Raw genomic sequence first — 14,371 nt, 5'->3', positions numbered from 1 at the left:
TTAGATTTGCTGCCTGACATGCTTTCTGCTTTTCTTCTGTAGACTGATAATGGTCTCCAGCTGCCAAAGAAGGTTGTGGATGCCAAGAGAAAGGTAACCGTTTCTCATCCCCTCGAGTGGAACTGGGTGCCTCTAGGAGCCCACATTGGCTGGCAGTAGACATGGCTGAATTTACAAGCTACAAGGATACTGCTTCCAGCCGCCACCTGCGGTTTAAGTTACAGAGTCTAAGCCGCCGTCTTGATGAGTTGGAGGAAGCCACAAAAAACCTCCAGAAAGCAGAGGATGAGCTCCTGGATCTCCAGGACAAGGTGATCCAGGCGGAAGGCAGCAACTCGAGCATGTTGGCTGAGATTGAAGTGCTGCGTCAGCGAGTGCTGAGAATCGAAGGCAAAGATGAGGAAATTAAGAGAGCAGAGGATCTCTGTCAGCAGATGAAGGAGAAACTCGAAGAGGAGGAAAACCTCACCCGGGAGCTAAAATCTGAGATTGAGCGGCTTCAGAAACGAATGGCTGAACTGGAGAAGCTAGAGGAGGCCTTTAGCAGGAGTAAGAATGACTGTACCCAACTGTGTTTGAGCCTGAATGAGGAGAGAAACCTGACAAAGAAAATCTCCTCTGAGCTGGAAATGCTCAGGGTCAAAGTGAAAGAACTAGAATCTTCTGAGGACCGGCTGGATAAAACTGAGCAGAGTTTAGTGTCAGAGTTAGAAAAGCTGAAATCATTAACTCTGACCTTTGTAAGTGAGAGAAAATACTTGAATGAAAAGGAGAAAGAAAACGAGAAACTGATAAAAGAGCTCACTCAAAAATTGGAGCAGAACAGAAAAGTGAACCGAGATTATGCAAGGAATGCTTCTAATCTTCTGGAAAGGAATGACCTACGAATTGAGGATGGTATCTCTTCCACACTGCCATCCAAAGAATCAAGAAGGAAGGGAACTCTGGACTATCTAAAGCAGGTAGAGAATGAAACAAGAAACAAATCAGAAAATGAAAAGAACCGAAATCAGGAAGATAACAAAGTAAAAGACCTTACCCAAGAGATTGAGAAACTTAAGACACAGATCAAACATTTTGAATCTTTGGAGGAAGAGCTTAAGAAAATGAGGGCCAAAAATAATGACCTTCAGGATAATTACCTAAGTGAACAAAATAAAAACAAACTCTTAGCCAGCCAGCTGGAGGAGATAAAGCTACAAATCAAGAAACAGAAAGAACTAGAGAACGGGGAGGTAGAAGGGGAAGATGCTTTCCTGTCCAGCAAAGGCAGGCACGAGAGGACTAAGTTTAGAGGGCACGGGAATGAGGCACCTGTGTCCAAGCACACACCCCGGGAACTGTCCCCTCAGCATAAGCGGGAAAGGCACCGAAACAGGGAATTTGTTCTCAACAATGAAAACTATCCTCTGAGCAACAGGCAGGTTTCCTCTCCCAGCTTTACCAACAGGAGGGCAGCCAAAGCTTCCAACACAGGGGCAGGTGCAGACAGTGGGACTCAGGAGACAAAGAGAACTGAAGATCGATTCGCATCTGGCTCCTCTCAGAGTGAAGGGAAGAAGTCCAGGGAACAGCCGTCAGTGCTTAGCCGCTACCCGCCAGCTGCTCAGGAGCACAATAAAGCTTGGAAGGGCACTCCCAAGCCAGGTACTGAGAGTGGGCTGAAGGGGAAAGTAGAGAAGACGACACGAACGTTTAGTGATACCACCCATGGATCTGTTCCCAATGACGTATCAGGGAGAGGTGACAAGGCTTCTGACACCTCCACTGAGGCCCTCTTTGGCAAGAGGGGGCAGGTGCCTGGCAATGGAAGTCAAATAACTCAGGCTGCAGACTCTGGCAGTTCTAAGGCCATGGGAGCTCTGGCAACATCTAGAAGATCTTCCTCAGAAGGGCTCTCTAAGGGGAAAAAGGCTGCCAATGGCCCAGAGGCTGATACCAGTTTCCCAAATTCCAAGGCTCCACCTTTATCAAAGTATCCTTATAGCTCCAGAAGCCAAGAGAACATCCTTCAGGGCTTTTCAACCCCAAATAAAGAAGGAGTTGATCAACCCATAGCAGTTGTGATGGAAGACAGTAGTCAGCATGAGGCCCTGAGGTGTCGAGTCATCAAATCCAGTGGCAGAGAGAAGCCAGACTCAGATGACGATATGGACATGGTGTCTCTTGTTACTGCCAAATTGGTAAACACAACCATTACTCCAGAGCCCAAGCAACAGCCCAACTCTAGAGAAAAAGCCAAATCCCGAGGGGGACTTAGAACCTCCCTCTTTGAGAATGATAAAGATGTGGGAACAGAAAATGAATCTGGGAAAACTGTCAGAGGCTCCACCAATGCCGTGGAGCACCCAGAGGCCAATGGTGCCGGGGTAAAAAGCCAGCGGCCCTTTAGCCCCAGAGAGGCCTTGCGATCTAGAGCCGTCATCAAACCTGTCATCATTGATAAGGATGTGAAAAAAGTCATGGGAGGATCTGGAACCGAGGCCACATTGGAAAAACAGAAGTCTACTTCCAAACCAGGGCCAAGCAAAGTGACAAGCAGTATAACTATCTACCCCTCTGACAGCAGCAGCCCGAGAGCCACTCTAGGCGAGGCCCCGCGGGAGAGGCACACATCCACCAGCAACATCCAGGTTGGGCCGCCAGAGCTCACGTCGGTTAGTAACCATGTCAACTCCCCCTTTGAGCTCTCCATTCACAAACATGACATCACGCTGCAGTTCACAGAAGCTGAAAGAATGGGAGATGGGGCCCCGAAGAACAGGCCAGAAACGGTGGTCTCTCGGAGCAGCATTATAATCAAGCCATCAGATCCTGTGGACAGGAATAGCCATGCACCCACAGCGGAGACAATCAGGTGGAAAAGCCATAGTGGCCCTTTAGAAGTGGGCTCTTCAGATGCCAGACACGTTACTGTGAGAAATGCCTGGAAGAGTAGGCGAGATTTGAACTCTTTAGAAGACCCCCCAACTCGAATAGGTAAAAATGTGGAATCTACCAACACCTATATCCAGAGATCTTCCACAGACTATTCAGACCTTGAACAGCCCAGCTCATACCTTTCTGAGCAGGGCACTCGAAGGGTAGGCAACTCAGGGGACGCCCCCGAGCTCTCCTCCAGAAGGACCCAAAGCAGCCTCACCGTGTCAGAGGTGCTCACTCGTCGGAATCGGGTAGGAGATGCTGTCACAGCTGAAGCCTGGAACCACTTAGCAGGCATGGTAAGTCCCACTTCTTTCCCTCTCTCTTGTTCTCCTTCCAGTTTCCCCTTTTCTCTTTTACTTTCTTTTTTGTTCCCCTCTGCCCTGGCCTGTGTGACTCAGGATTATGGAGACTGTGAGGCTGGGAAACATTGAGTAGAACTGGGTAGTTCAGAGAACTGTTGAAAATAAGGTGGATTTGGCCTTAAAGAAGAATGAAGTACCTTGAAGAAGGTATTTGGCAGAGAGCAGCATGAATTTCCAAAAGCTTTTCCCCAATTTGTCTCCTTCATTTTGCCTTCACATATGAAGGCTACAAAAAAGGAGAGAGATGTGGCCTCTGTTCTCTTGGTTTGCCAGGGTCGCCAAAGGAGCTCCCCTTATAGCCCCACAGAGCAGTACCTAGAAGCACAAGAATCAGCTGCAGCTGTTGGGAGGTTCTGGGTAAAAAGAGGAAGCACAGTGGCTTTCTGTAGAGCAGAGATGGAGCCAAGGAAATGAGTTCTTTGGCTGCCTCAGTTTAGACAGATCTTTGCCAGCTGCTGGCATGTAGGGGCTGAGGAGAGCTGGGGCTTACACTGGGCCTACGTGGATAAGCTTTATGCCCAAGCATCCCTTTTTGTCCCAGACACCCGTCTAGCCCATTATGTCATCAGTCTGAAAGCAGGGCTGGTTCAGTGTGGCTTGTTACTGGATAGACAAATCTAGAATCTCTCCTTATATGAGGGTCAGAGTGCCAGAACAACATTTGAAGGGGAAGCCCCCAGGAGTGTCTTTTAGATGTGAGTCCTGTGATGAAGAAAGATGTTTTTGACCTAGAGATTGTTCCCTTATTATTTGTTTAAATATTTATTTATTTTTGGCTGCGTCAGGTCTTAGTTGCGGCATGCAGGACCTTTCGTTGCGGCATGTGGGCTTCTCTCTAGTTGAGGTGCGCAGGCTCTAGAGCACGCAGGCTTAGTTGCCCCATGGCATGTGGGATCTTAGTTCCCCAACCAGGGATCGAACCTGCGCCCCCTGCATTGGAAGGCGGATTCTTAACCACTGGACTACCAGGGAAATCCCTGTTCCTTTCTTTTAAAAGGCAGGTGGTGACTGTGTGTTAAGTTGAAAAGCCCTGAGTCTTTACAGGGTACTTTAAAGCACTTCCCCACCCGCTATCTTATTCAGTCTCTCCAACAGCCCTGGTGTGTGTGGGGGGATATTATCCCTATTTTTTAGATGTAGAAACTGAGGGTCAGCGACACAAAGGGTCTGTTCACCAAGGCCATCCAGGTGAATTACTGGAAGAGCTAAGATTTGAATCCAAGATTCTTGTCTCTAAATCCAATGCTCTTTTTTACCTTGAGGTAATACTTATATTCTTTGATCTGCATTAGCTGGGGAGGAGCAACAAGAACATTAAAAAGGCAGAATTCTGGTAGAAGAGGAGTGCAGAGAAAGTTGGATGAAGCTGTGGATGTCTGAGAAATATAGAGTGTGGGGCACATATGAGATATGGTAGGAAAGGTATACACGAGCTTTTTGGTAGTCTGTAGGTGGGAAGTAGGGTAAGAGCTGCCCAGCTTCCTTTTCATACTTCCCTGCCTCTCCAGTGAGCAAATGGCTCTGACCCTGAGAGGCCTGCAGCCTGCATGTGCAACACTCCAGTAATGCTGGCCCCTACTTGGAGGTCCCACTCCAGTGGCCCTGTTCCCGGTCCTGTCCCTTTTTAGGGCTCCTGTTCAGCTGTGAGCCTCCCAGTCTACCCTAGGAGCTCTCAGCAGCTTGGAGTTGGTAGGTCGAACTTTGATATTGGCCAGTCTTTTGCAGTTCTGCAGTGGTCGGTCTGCACCCCATCTCCCTCTGTTAGAGAGGGCCATTGGGGTGGGGAGTGAGGGTGTCTTATTATTCACTGTATTGTTCTCTGCAGCTGACTTTTGTCATCTGTTGGCACAGGAGGAAGGTGACGACTGCACACTCAGTGTCTACAGGCGACTGCACAACTCCCTCGAAAGGTCTGAACTGTCTGCAAAGCCGGGGCTGCCCGAACCTGGGCGATCCCGGGCTGAGGAACGGTTACGGCCAAACAGACCCTGTGCTGAGGAGAACTGAGCCAGCTGGTGAGGTCTGCTGTCTCCTCCGCTCCTGCTTTCAGCTCTTGCGCCTTCCTGCCCTGTGAAGGAGCCCGGCTAGAAACCAGGCCTTGGCTGGGAGACTGGCAGAGAGCCAGGCTGTGGCTCCTTTTTTGCCACTTGGCCAGAGGGAATCAGAAACTACAAGCTGGACATGGTCACCCAGGGCCAGCCTTTCCTGATGCATGAGTCTTCTCTCCTTGTCCCTGTCCCCGTCCCCCAGGTAGGATGGGCCACTCTGGCCCCCAAATGAGGAAAGACATAGAAACCCCTTGTATCCCCGCCACACAACAGCAGCCAAATCTCTTCTCTGCTCCTTGGTGGGTTCTGTGTCATAGGTCAACCCCTTCTGTGGTTAATGTTCTGATTTCTTAGTCTCCTCACCACATCCAGTTCACTCCTCATTTGCCCCAGGGGCCTATGCACCCACCAGCCATCAGCTCCATCTAGGGGGTTCCATTTCTTCCCCTGTGGAGTTCCTCAGACTTTTACAGGGGTTTATGGAACTACCCTTTAGGTTGAAGTTTCTCTGACTTGGCCCCTGGGCTGACCGTTGTTTCCTGGGGGCAGAGCACACGGGTACCCACCTACTGGAATGACATCACCCCCCCCCCACCACCACCACCCCACCAACCCCGGCTCTCTGTTCACCTTCCAAAGGCACCTGGAAGGGCACGAGCCTCATGCATCTCCTTCCCTGGGCACCAACATGCTGCTGGCCTTGCCTGCTCCTCTCCTGTGGCTGGAGACTTCAGGCCGACTTCGTTGTTTTCTCCTTTGGAATACTCCCAGACTTACCTGGGCCTGACCCAGCATACTCTGCCTTCTAGGAAGCGCCAGCACGGGGGAAAGTAGACAGGAAGAAGCGATTTCCCCTTAGTCACTCCACAAAGCAATGGCTCCATGAAAGGCATGGACTTTGTTCCTCCTCCTCATCCCCCGTGGAGGAGGTATCGCACTTTACCAAGCTGATGCATTCCTACAGAAGTGGGCCCATGATTTCTGCAAACCAACTATCATTATGATGACTTCATTGGAGGAAAGGTAATACGTGCCCATCAAGGGCCCTAGATTCATACAATTCAAAATGCAGCAAACCTTTCAGGAAGCCACATAAAGAAAAATTGATTAGATTCCTTATACCAATCACGTGGGGAAAGAACCGTACATTCTTGGCACTGCTTTTTCTATAGCCTTCTCTCAGTTCAAAGAAGGGATCCCCTTTCAAAGGCTACCTTTATGAAGCAGACACTGTTCATAGTGAAAGAGCATTAGAGTGGAAGTCAGGAAAGCTGAATTTTCTTCATGGCTTTGTACTTCCTTGCTATGTGACCTTGGGCAAGTCATTGTCCTCTTGGGGCCTCAGTTTTCCTATCTGTAAAATGAGTTCTTTGAAATGGATGGTCTCTAAGGATCCTAAATCTGGCATTCTGAGATTTTTCTGTGTCCTCCCTGTGGGGGGCGATTCTCACTCGTGGAAGGAAGGTATTGTCCAAATGGGTTTACATGTGTCCTTCCCATTGCCTTCGTTTTTCTGGACCTTATTTTTTCCAGTTCCCCATGTTTTAATGTCGTGAGGATGAACTCAGACAAGTTCCCTTGGCCTCACTTTTCCAGTTTATAAAGTGAAAGGGTGAGCCAGATGGTTTCTGCGGCCCTTTTCAACACCAACCTTGCCCAGTGCCGCACAGCCCAGTGCTTTCCACAGCACAAGCTGTGTATCTCCTGTTCCAGTGCTTCTTGAATCTTCTCTGCCTCCGCTCAGGGTGGGAACCAGCGCTTGCCCCTCCCTTGTCTGCATCAGATTTGGTGATCCTGGAGGCGGCTTGGGGAGCACCTACTTGACTTTCATGGGCAGGAGTGTTTTGCTCATACTTCCATTTTCTGGAATTTTGCCAATCTAAGGGTGTTTGTCATGTGGCTTGCCTTTTCTTCACATTGCTGCCTCAGATACTCAAGATGCTGTTTTCAAAATCTCTTCCTGCTGCTTTTCCTGGGTCATTGGCTCAAGGCTGCAACCTGTCACTTGTAGCCTCCCTGCCATTCTTCTTAACTGGTTGTCAACCCTGAGAGTCCAAAGGAAACAGACCCCTGTGGCGGTCAACTGAGGCTATAGGAAATTAGGTCTGTGGTTCGTTGCTGGTGGAAGCAGAAGGGCGCCAAACGATGCCTACAAAGATCTCGCCAGTAATTCTTGTCTTTTTGGGCGTTGGAGCCCTGGGTTCTGGTGCTGTAGCTCCTGGTGCCAAAGTCTGGACCTTTCCACATTTTAGCAGCACCAACATCTGCCATCACCCAGAATGCTCTGTGGAAGAGGGACAGCTGTGGTGCCCTTTTGCTGGGGCTGAGTGCAATAGGGTGTGATTGTACCAGTTATTTCAGGATAGATATTGTTTCCTTACTCTGCACACTTTCTGGAGCTGCTGTACAATGGGTTTTAGTTTTAAGTGTCCTCGGCGTTGCAGAACGTGTATTTGTAATAGCAGGTGAGCGCTAGAGGCTCAGTCCCTCTGGGCTTCAAGTGGCTGGCAAGGCTGGCTGCCAAATTCCAAAGTTGGAAGGCCTGTTTCTGAAAAGCAACCTAGGTGTGGCCGTCTGGACCCAGGCCTCACCATCAGGGGTCCTGGAGGAAACTTCCATATGGGAGACCTGGTAGTTGAATAGTTGTCTAATCAAGCCAAATATTCCCTCTGTCCCAGCCAACAAACCCACTTTTATGACCAGCCTCTTCTGCAGCTTGGCTCCAACTCGGAATTTTACTGGCAGGTGTGTGGTGTGTGGGAGGGTTCCTAGTAAGGTCTGGAAGCTGGCTCTCCAGAGCTGCTTGCTTGGAGAAAGTAGAGCTGGCTCAGTGCCAGGAGCTGGTCTCCTCCACCTGCCGCTGCCTGTCTCTCACCACTCTGGTGCTAGAAACCACCAGAGAAAGCTGCAGGGACGGTGGGCAGAGAAGTCGTGGCTGTTTCTGCTTTTGCGTAGCAAGGAAACAGTTGCCGGGTGGGCCACAGGGATTTGCAGCGGGGCCAAGAATTCCAGCCTCGGCCACAGGCGGGCCTGCGCGTGATGCCCCCACGTCTGTGCTGGCCTTGGACTTGCCATCCTGGGGCAGTTTTAGTTCTTTATATTTAGTGGGTTGGTGCCACGTGCTATCACTTCCCAGTAAAGGAATAGGGACCCAGCCCCTGGGTCCCCAGCTGCCTTTGTTGGTGTGGGTTTATCGTTACTCTGACAAGACTGCTTTGGAAGAGCTGCTTTTAGGGATTACCTTTTAAATACCCCAGGGTGGGGAACAACAGGGTTCTCCTCAAAGCCTCACAACCAAGATCATAGGAAAGGGGCCCTACTTTCCTGCTGCTTCACAGCTCAGAACATGTACTGAATGGAATGTATTTTTAAGAGAATAAAGTCTATTTTTTTTTTTGTATTTTAAAGATTGGGAGGGCTAGGGAAGTAGCCCTCAAATAAACTGTTATTACATTATAGGCCCCCTTGCTAGGGGGACACATCAGTATCTGTCGGTCCACACCTACTTGCTCAGGCAGGTGCTCTGGTCTCTCCCCTGCCCCTTGGAGTCTAGGTGCAGCAGCTTCTCCTACATTCCTGCTCCAAGCATGGGACCAAGGAGGCCAGACCCTGTTGCTGGAAACCAGGGCAAAGCCATGAGCAGTGACTCAGGGCTCCTTGGGTGCATGTGTATAGTTGAAGCTGCCTGTCTGCATGTATCCTCTGGCTCTAATGCTGTCTGTTGGCTCTGCAGCACAATATGTAACCAATAAAGCTCCCTAGTTTCCATGTGCTTTGTGTGAGTGTGAGTCAGTGATGCCATTTTTCTTGATGTCATCTCTGTGTACAGCTGTTGCTATGCACTGGTGCAGCTAGTATATTTCATTTACATTTACTGAAAATACTCAGCCAACTACTGATGCCGTAAGGACTGGAAACACAGCTGAGGCTTGGGAAAGGACATTTCCTCGGACTCATGTAACTGGACTTAGAATCATATAGCAGTTATTTCATTGCTACATTTTACTTTTAGGCTATTCTCTCATCACACACACACACACAAAACCATCATCTGGGGCTTCCCTGGTGGCACAGTGGTTGAGAGTCCACCTGCCGATGCAGGGGACACGGGTTTGTGCCCTGGTCCGGGAAGATCCCACGTGCCATGGAGCGGCTGGGCCCGTAAGCCATGGCCGCTGAGCCTGCGCATCCGGAGCCTGTGCTCCGCAGTGGGAGAGGCCACAACAGTGAGAGGCCCGCGTACCGCAAAAAACAAACAAACAAATAATCATCTGTGTTGTCTCCCAAGCTGCCTATGTCGTTTATTTAAAAAACAAAAACTCTTCAAAGACCACATACCACTGGATCAGACACCCTAACCTCCTGAGGTAACAATATTCATGGGAAAGCTAGGATTCAAATATAGGTTGTGGTCCACAGTCAATATACTTTCTACTACATGCTCTTCTCACCTTTACATCATAGTCACACCACTTGCCCTGATCCTGGTGTGCACATTTTTCCCATGGTTGTCACTCATGCCAGGACAAGGGAAAAAGCCCTCTCCATCTTCATCTTCCAGTCAGACCACCAATGTAATGTCCCTTAAATCTTACTAAGAATAAAATCTCATTTAAACTAATTATAGGGAAGAATTGACTAATGGGAGTAAAATCCAACTTCCAGAAGCAGATTATGTACATAACTTACAGTAACATAGTCTGTTAGGAACCCTTTGGAAGAAAAAGGCACCATTCCCTTTTTGTAAAAATGTTTTAGCCTTACATGGCAGAAAGGACTTTGCAAATGTGATTAAGGATTTTGAGGTGGGAGAGAGATCTGGGTGGGCCTTAAATGAAATCACTAGTATCCTTATAAGAGGGAGAATAAGATCTGACTACGGAACAAGAGAAGGTGATGATGGAAGCAGGGATTGGAGTAATGTGCTTTTAAGATGGAGGAAGGGGCCACAAGCCAAGGAATACAGTCACTAGAAGCTGAAAGAGGCAAGGAAATGGAATCTTCCTTCAGAGTCTGCTATGATAATTTGTTACAGCAGCAACAGGAAATTTCCACTATGTTACCTAAACCCTTGATCTCCTTAAACTTTTATATCAATACCTTGGACAGAAGTGGAAAGTTAGCACATACCCATGGAGGGAATCTAGGGGAATAAAGCCAGAATGGTCTGCCAGAGGCCCACCCAAACTTTGTGTCAAGGCTTGTGTCTTATCTTGAAAATTCAGTTTCCTAATATCCATATGCTTGACCTGCAGCTTCCTACCCCTGGCACATGGTCACCCCACAATCCCAATGGGGAAGTCTAGCCCCACAGACCAGGAAGCCCTTTGCTTCTATGGGAACCCCCCTCAATCCTGTCTTCTGACCAGACCAAACCATTTTCTCCTTTATATAAACATCCTCTTTATTTAAACATGGATAAAAACTGGCATTTTCAAAGGAGTAACACCCCTGCCTTACATATAACTCAAAACCTAAGGGGAAACAAAAAGATAAGACTAATTTTCTATGAAGTTTTATTCTCAAAATATAAAAAACCATCACACACAAAGAGACTAAGATGTTCTCTCGCAGCACTTGCTTGCCTCAGTCCTAATGAAGAACACAGACTCCCACACTAATGGACAAGTGCCTCCCTAGCTCTAAGTCACTTAAAGGAGGCAACCTCCTTGGCCACCTGACCACCAGGAGCTCTAGCAGTTGATCTGGAGCCCAGATGCCAGGGTGAGTTTCTCAGTGGAATCTAATATTGCTAGAAGAGCTTTGCTTATGCAGCAAAAGACACAAACACAGCAGCCTCTTCCCTTAGAACACATCCATCTCACATGCTCGGGGACTGCTGTGCAGGGACGCCTGGTGTGGCCTGGCGAGGCAGGGTATACATGGCCCCCAAGAACTGGTCTGCAATCCTTCCTGCTTCTCTGAGCCCACTCAGCAGAGCACCATGGACCGTGGCTGGGTAGTTACGGATTGTATGTTCTCCAGCAAAGAAGAGTCGTGGAATAGGCTATTGCAGGAAAAAAAATTAGAGAAAATCAGCAGGCTGCAAATATGCCTTATTGTTGTGTTTGAACTGCCAAATTCCTGTTGGCTTTTGAGGGCTCACTCCCTGCCCTCCCCACCCCATTACTGGTCCATCATTCTCCCAAAAAGGGTCTCCCTTATCAGCAGGCATTTTCCTAGAACAAACAGAAGTAGAAATGGGGCAATAAAACTCAGCCCAGCCTTAGTTCTAGGGTGATGCTTAACTGCATCTGTGCTTATTTATCGGTTTAATTCTGGGGGATACCCAGTTGTAGAGCTTCCTTTGCCTAATGTATCTCCTACTAGAGGTGTGGTGTTCCCGACTACTCTGAACCAGAGAGGACACAGCACTTGTTCTCATTCTGGAACAGTTTGGCCTCTCAGCTTAGAGCAGGCCTTACTTACCACAGGGTCCTGAGAAACCCTGACTACTCATAAAGACGTTAGGTTATTTCTCAGGGGCATGTCCTGGAGGCCCCGAAGTAATTGGGATCCTGCAACAATCCTACGAGCCAGTACAAAATGGGGCACAATTAAAGATGGTTTTGTTTTTGTTTTTTAGGAACAAAAATCTGAATAAGGAAAAAGTAATTGGTTTTTACTCTGGACTCTTGCATTCTGAACACAGACTGTCTAGACTGACGAGGCCAACATGTAACGAATTAGACACAAACAATATTGCTCTTCCCTTTCCCTCTGCTCTTGGTTATCTGAAAGGGTCCAAGGGTCTAAGACTGACTAAAATCTAAAAAGAAAACCAGTGGCACTATTTTTACCCTGAAATCCTGGGATACTGGCCTGTTTCCAAATAAGCCCAGGTATAGTTTGCCAGTTTCTCACCTGTGGGGCACCTGGAATTGAGGGGCCAGGAGTGATTGGCTGAGCCATTAAGTCATAGTCATTTCCAGATGATCCTGCGGCTACATAGGAATAGGAGCCCCGGGCCCAGGGATCAGCACGCCAGCGAGACACCACTGTTTCCTTGGGCTAAAGGAGAAACCATGAGTGGAAGTTATTACTGGACACCAAGGACAAATCAGTCATTTCTGAAAGGTGGAAAAGCTGTGATGGGTGGGGATACAAGAGAGAGAAAGGCAACAGACGTGAAGAGTTAGCCAAGTGATGAATGCTGCTGCTATAAAATAAAAAAAATGCCTTCAGGCTGCAAGGAAGCCTCCAGATTGCCTTCTTAGCTATGAATCCAGAGATCTACCCAGGGATTGATCTCTATTCCCTTTTAAAATTCACATGAAGCATTAATATGCCTTCTCTCAAAGGAATCATAAGGGGCTTAAAAGTGTTCAGTGGACCTAAAGAAAGAATAACAGAAAAAAGTACCAAGAGATTCTCTTGAGACTTCCCTTGGGGAGTTGGCCACTTGGTCTGAAAGGTGGTTGGGGAATTGGGGGTGGGGATGATTCCACAAGTAGAGACAACAGACAACACAAGCAAAGAAATGCGGCAAATAGCCTTCTCAATCCCCTGGCCCATGTACTGGGGGCTTTTCTCAATCCCATACGTAGGGCATGAACTCTAAACATTAGCATTAATGTAAACCCAGCACACAATTCTGGCTGAAACTGTCCTGACCAAGAATCTATGCTGCAACTCGAGATACATCAAACCCTGCTTTAGTCTAAACCCCAGATCCTCACCTGCCCCGGCCCCTTACTTACTTACCTGGGGCACTGCACTGCTACCAAAAATCCCTTTGAGAATGGCCAGGCATCGGCCAACAATCACATCATCACTTATGTTTTCCATGATGCCAGCAGCTTCTCCTGCCACTAGTGCCAACAGTATTGGAGCTAGAGAAACAGAAAGGACAATTCCAGGGTTTTCCTACAGACTTTTCTCAAGTACCTCCTTATCAGGTCTCACATTATTCTTGGCTGTTTGAAATCTGATGACCAAAAGACAGACATGCACCACTCATGCTAGACACATGTTTCTGAGCCAGCAACTTGAATCCTATCCCCAGAAGGGTGCTGGCAAACCACAGTGAAGTGTGACTCATGTACTTCACTGCTTATAACCTGGCAGAATACAGAAGCCCTGAAGATGTAACTTCAGATCTTGCTATCCAGTGTCCCTATATTTAGGCACAGAATTCTGAGACATCTCCATGACCAGGGCTGCATCCTCTTAGCTGTCATCCCAGGCCCTTCCATACTCATCATCACCCTTACTCACCCATTTCGTGACTCTGTGTGCAACAGGCTTATGTGATAGCCACAGTACTAGATGCTAGGGATATAAAAACTATAAACTAGACTATATACTCCAAAGATCAACAACAACAAAAATAATCATAGAGATAATTACGAACTGTGATAAAAGCTATGAAAACACAGAATACAGAGAAAAGAATACAAGGACATAATTTCATTTGAGGCAGTGGGAATACATGTGTCCTGGAAAGTCTCTTTGAAATAGTGACGCTTGGGCCAAGCCCTGAAGCTGCGTAGAGTATGCCACGTTGGGAAGGAAGAGAAGGAGGAAAATAAAGGCGCCCCAGGCCCAGGGCACAGCGCAATGCAGAGGCCCCAAAGGAGAAGACAGCATGGTACATTTTAGGATTCCAGGAGGGCAGACAAATGTGCCTGGAGGCTGGGGAGGGCATGGACAATGAAGAAGCTGAGTAGAAAAGAAGGGTTAGATTATTCAGCCTTCATGATGGCCACGATAATGAAAGCCATCAAAAGAAAGAAGTGGGGATAGCAGTCAGTGGCTACTGGCAATTGAACAGGTATGAGGTAAGAGTGGCCTGGACTGGGAGGTAGGCAGTGGGAAAGAAGTAAACAGGTCTGAGAGAGAGAGTGAGGCCCTGACAGGACTTGATGGCCTAGATCAGGAGAGAGAAAGAGCGCTCAGCTGTTGTTGGAAACAACGTGCTCAGGGAGCACATGGCTCCTCTAAGGAGTCAGTGGCCCTGGCCATGTGAAGGATGTTCAGTGTCAGACAATGAGGAGTGATGGGAAGAACCACGTGTCAGTCAAACCGGTTAACTGA

The 14,371-nt window shown here is 48.2% G+C and overlaps 2 protein-coding genes across 4 annotated transcripts in view; one reads left to right on the top strand and one right to left on the bottom strand.

Moving 5' to 3' along the window:
* Nucleotides 1-9,103, top strand: part of LUZP1 (leucine zipper protein 1) — an 83,234-nt gene extending 74,131 nt beyond the window's left edge. For both annotated transcript variants that reach the window (XM_082614000.1, XM_082613999.1), the window contains 2 exons: nucleotides 43-3,221; nucleotides 5,139-9,103. In XM_082614000.1, coding sequence (XP_082470126.1) covers nucleotides 162-3,221; nucleotides 5,139-5,294 — 3,216 coding nt within the window. In that variant the 5' untranslated portion in view covers nucleotides 43-161 and the 3' untranslated portion in view covers nucleotides 5,295-9,103. The remainder of the gene's footprint in view (nucleotides 1-42; nucleotides 3,222-5,138) is intronic.
* A 1,731-nt stretch (nucleotides 9,104-10,834) lies between these two features.
* KDM1A (lysine demethylase 1A) overlaps nucleotides 10,835-14,371 on the bottom strand; it is a 63,237-nt gene continuing 59,700 nt past the window's right edge. For both annotated transcript variants that reach the window (XM_082614005.1, XM_082614006.1), the window contains 3 exons: nucleotides 13,040-13,167; nucleotides 12,200-12,346; nucleotides 10,835-11,342 (listed from right to left, as the gene is read on the bottom strand). In XM_082614005.1, coding sequence (XP_082470131.1) covers nucleotides 11,157-11,342; nucleotides 12,200-12,346; nucleotides 13,040-13,167 — 461 coding nt within the window. In that variant the 3' untranslated portion in view covers nucleotides 10,835-11,156. The remainder of the gene's footprint in view (nucleotides 11,343-12,199; nucleotides 12,347-13,039; nucleotides 13,168-14,371) is intronic.

The sequence above is a fragment of the Mesoplodon mirus genome (genome assembly GCF_964341445.2).
Source record: "Mesoplodon mirus genome assembly, chromosome: 3".
NCBI lineage: Eukaryota > Metazoa > Chordata > Mammalia > Artiodactyla > Ziphiidae > Mesoplodon > Mesoplodon mirus.
The sequence above is the reverse complement of the archived record's forward strand: the minus strand, read 5'-3'. Positions and strand labels throughout refer to the sequence as shown.